Below are 2152 nucleotides of genomic sequence, written 5' to 3' on the forward strand. Positions count from 1 at the left end.
CATAGATGAGGGTGGGAACGTAGATCGACCGGTAAATCGAGAGCTTCGCTTTTTGGCTCAGCTCTCTCTTCACCACGCCGGACCGGTACAGCGCCGGACCGGTACAGCGCCGGACCGGTCCAGCGCCCGCTTCACGGCAGACGCTGCCCCAATCCGCCTGTCGATCTCCCTTCTTCCCTCATTATGAACCCAGAGATACTTAAACTCCTCCACTTGAGGCAGGACGACCCCCCTGACCCGGAGAAGGCACTCTACCCTTTTCCGGCTTTGTTTGTTCCGGATCAAACCTGACGGGTTCTGGGTCTGACCCGGTTCTGCTGCTGGAGGAAACCAGAGGAGAACCGGGTCCAAAAGAGGTTCTGATTCTGAGCATGAGAAGTAAAATCAGAACCAACTAAACGCAACAAATTTAATTCAAAACAACTTTATTAACCCAAAAGAGATTAAATAATGAAATTAATGATATTTAATGATTTACTGAAATTCATTTTAAAATTTATGCACAAAGTCCAGAAAAATCTTTTACAGATTTTTATTTTGTAAATAGAGAAAATAAATACAATTTAAAATGAACTAAAATAAAAATAACAGATTCAGTGGAGCAACAATGAAAGTTGTATTTCAATTAAACATGTTTATGGAATAATATTGATGTCTAAATTATCTTTGCATTTAAAATAAATTAGGAAAGGAAGGCTTACAGTGTTCAGTTATGCTGCATTCATCAGTTCGTTATTAAACGCAAAAGAAAAGAAAATCCTCCATGGCCCTTCTGGGGCTCCGTAGAAATGTTTAAATAGATGAAAACTCATTTTGTTTTCATGTGAGGGAACATATCTGCTCCTTTCATTCATGATTTTTTAGTTGTTACATAAACTGTTCATATTTATTATTGAGCAAATGAAATAAAAATTTAATGGAATTAGTTCATATTTAACCTAAATATCCATTTATTGATAATCATGTCGCCTTTCTGTTTTCATTGCATTATTTTAGTGGTAAATTTATCAAAACTTTTTAAAGTTTTTCTAAAGTTAGAAACAAAATGAATGTTGATGAGATTTTATTCGTTTTGCATTTTCCTCATCGCTGCTGAGGAGATTTTTAATCCAACTTCTTGTCCGGTTCTGAAACCTGACTGTCTCGACTTTGGACCGTCTGAGCGTCTCAGAGAAAGTCTCGTGTGAAGCTGAAAGTTTCTGAAGTTCTGCAGAACTTCTCTGACCCGGTCCCGGCTCCGATGGGTCGGCAGAAGCGTGAAGCCGCTGCAGCACCTCTGACTGCAGCGCTGGTTCTGCTCTGTCCCGGTTCCAGGTGTTCGAGGCCTCGGACTTTGGGTCTCACCCGCTGTTCTCCGTGGCTCAGGGCGGACTGGACCTGCAGCAGGTGAGTCATCGGCGGCCGACCTTTGACCCCAAAACGACTGCGTTCTGACTCAGGATCAGCCTCTGGTTGGTTAAATGCTCCTAATGAACCAAAAACTAAATGTTTCTGCTTTTCTGATGATGTTTAGTCACATTTTTATGTGAATTAAACTGTTTTAAATTAAACAGAAACGTCATTAAACCCTCAGTTTAATTAGAATTTATTCCATTTATTTACGTCGCCTCTTTCAGACGCATCAGTTATAAATTATTACAGTCAAGTTGAGTTTTAAAAAGGTTTCATGTCAGCAGACGGTCGTTAAGTTACCCTCATAATGAGGATGCATGTGGCGACAGCGGAGAGGAACAAGAAGAAACCTGCAGCAGAACCAGAACCAGAACCAGGAGACAGAACATTTCTTATTTAGAAAAGGAGCTGAATTATTTACTCATTTGCATCTTTCAATGTGTTCATGTCATTTTTACTAAAAAGTGAATAAATGAGACAAAAATCTGCAGAATGTTTTATGCGATTAGTTTTAAAATAATAGAATTTTAAAAAGCTAAAAATAAACGTTAGGTTACAGTTAATTTCCATCTGGAACTCGAGTTTATTTTTCTGTATTTTGTCTTGAAGTTCTGCAGAATCGAACCGTCAGGTGTTCACATCTCATCTTCCTCTTCCTCGTCTTCCTCCTGGCAGCGTTTGTCAGAACCGATCTGAAGCTTTTCTGCTGCAGCCGTTCATTAAAGATGCACACCTTTCTCCTCCTCCTCCTGCTCCTCCT

General features: G+C 40.1%; 1 protein-coding gene across 1 annotated transcript in view; it reads left to right on the forward strand.

Moving 5' to 3' along the window:
• Positions 1-2152, forward strand: part of pcbp4 (poly(rC) binding protein 4) — a 26121-nt gene that overhangs the window by 6946 nt on the left and 17023 nt on the right. The window contains exon 4 of the mRNA XM_008408397.2: positions 1315-1386. Within this exon, the coding sequence (XP_008406619.1) occupies positions 1315-1386 (72 nt within the window). The remainder of the gene's footprint in view (positions 1-1314; positions 1387-2152) is intronic.

The sequence above is a fragment of the Poecilia reticulata genome, linkage group LG5 (genome assembly GCF_000633615.1).
Source record: "Poecilia reticulata strain Guanapo linkage group LG5, Guppy_female_1.0+MT, whole genome shotgun sequence".
NCBI lineage: Eukaryota > Metazoa > Chordata > Actinopteri > Cyprinodontiformes > Poeciliidae > Poecilia > Poecilia reticulata.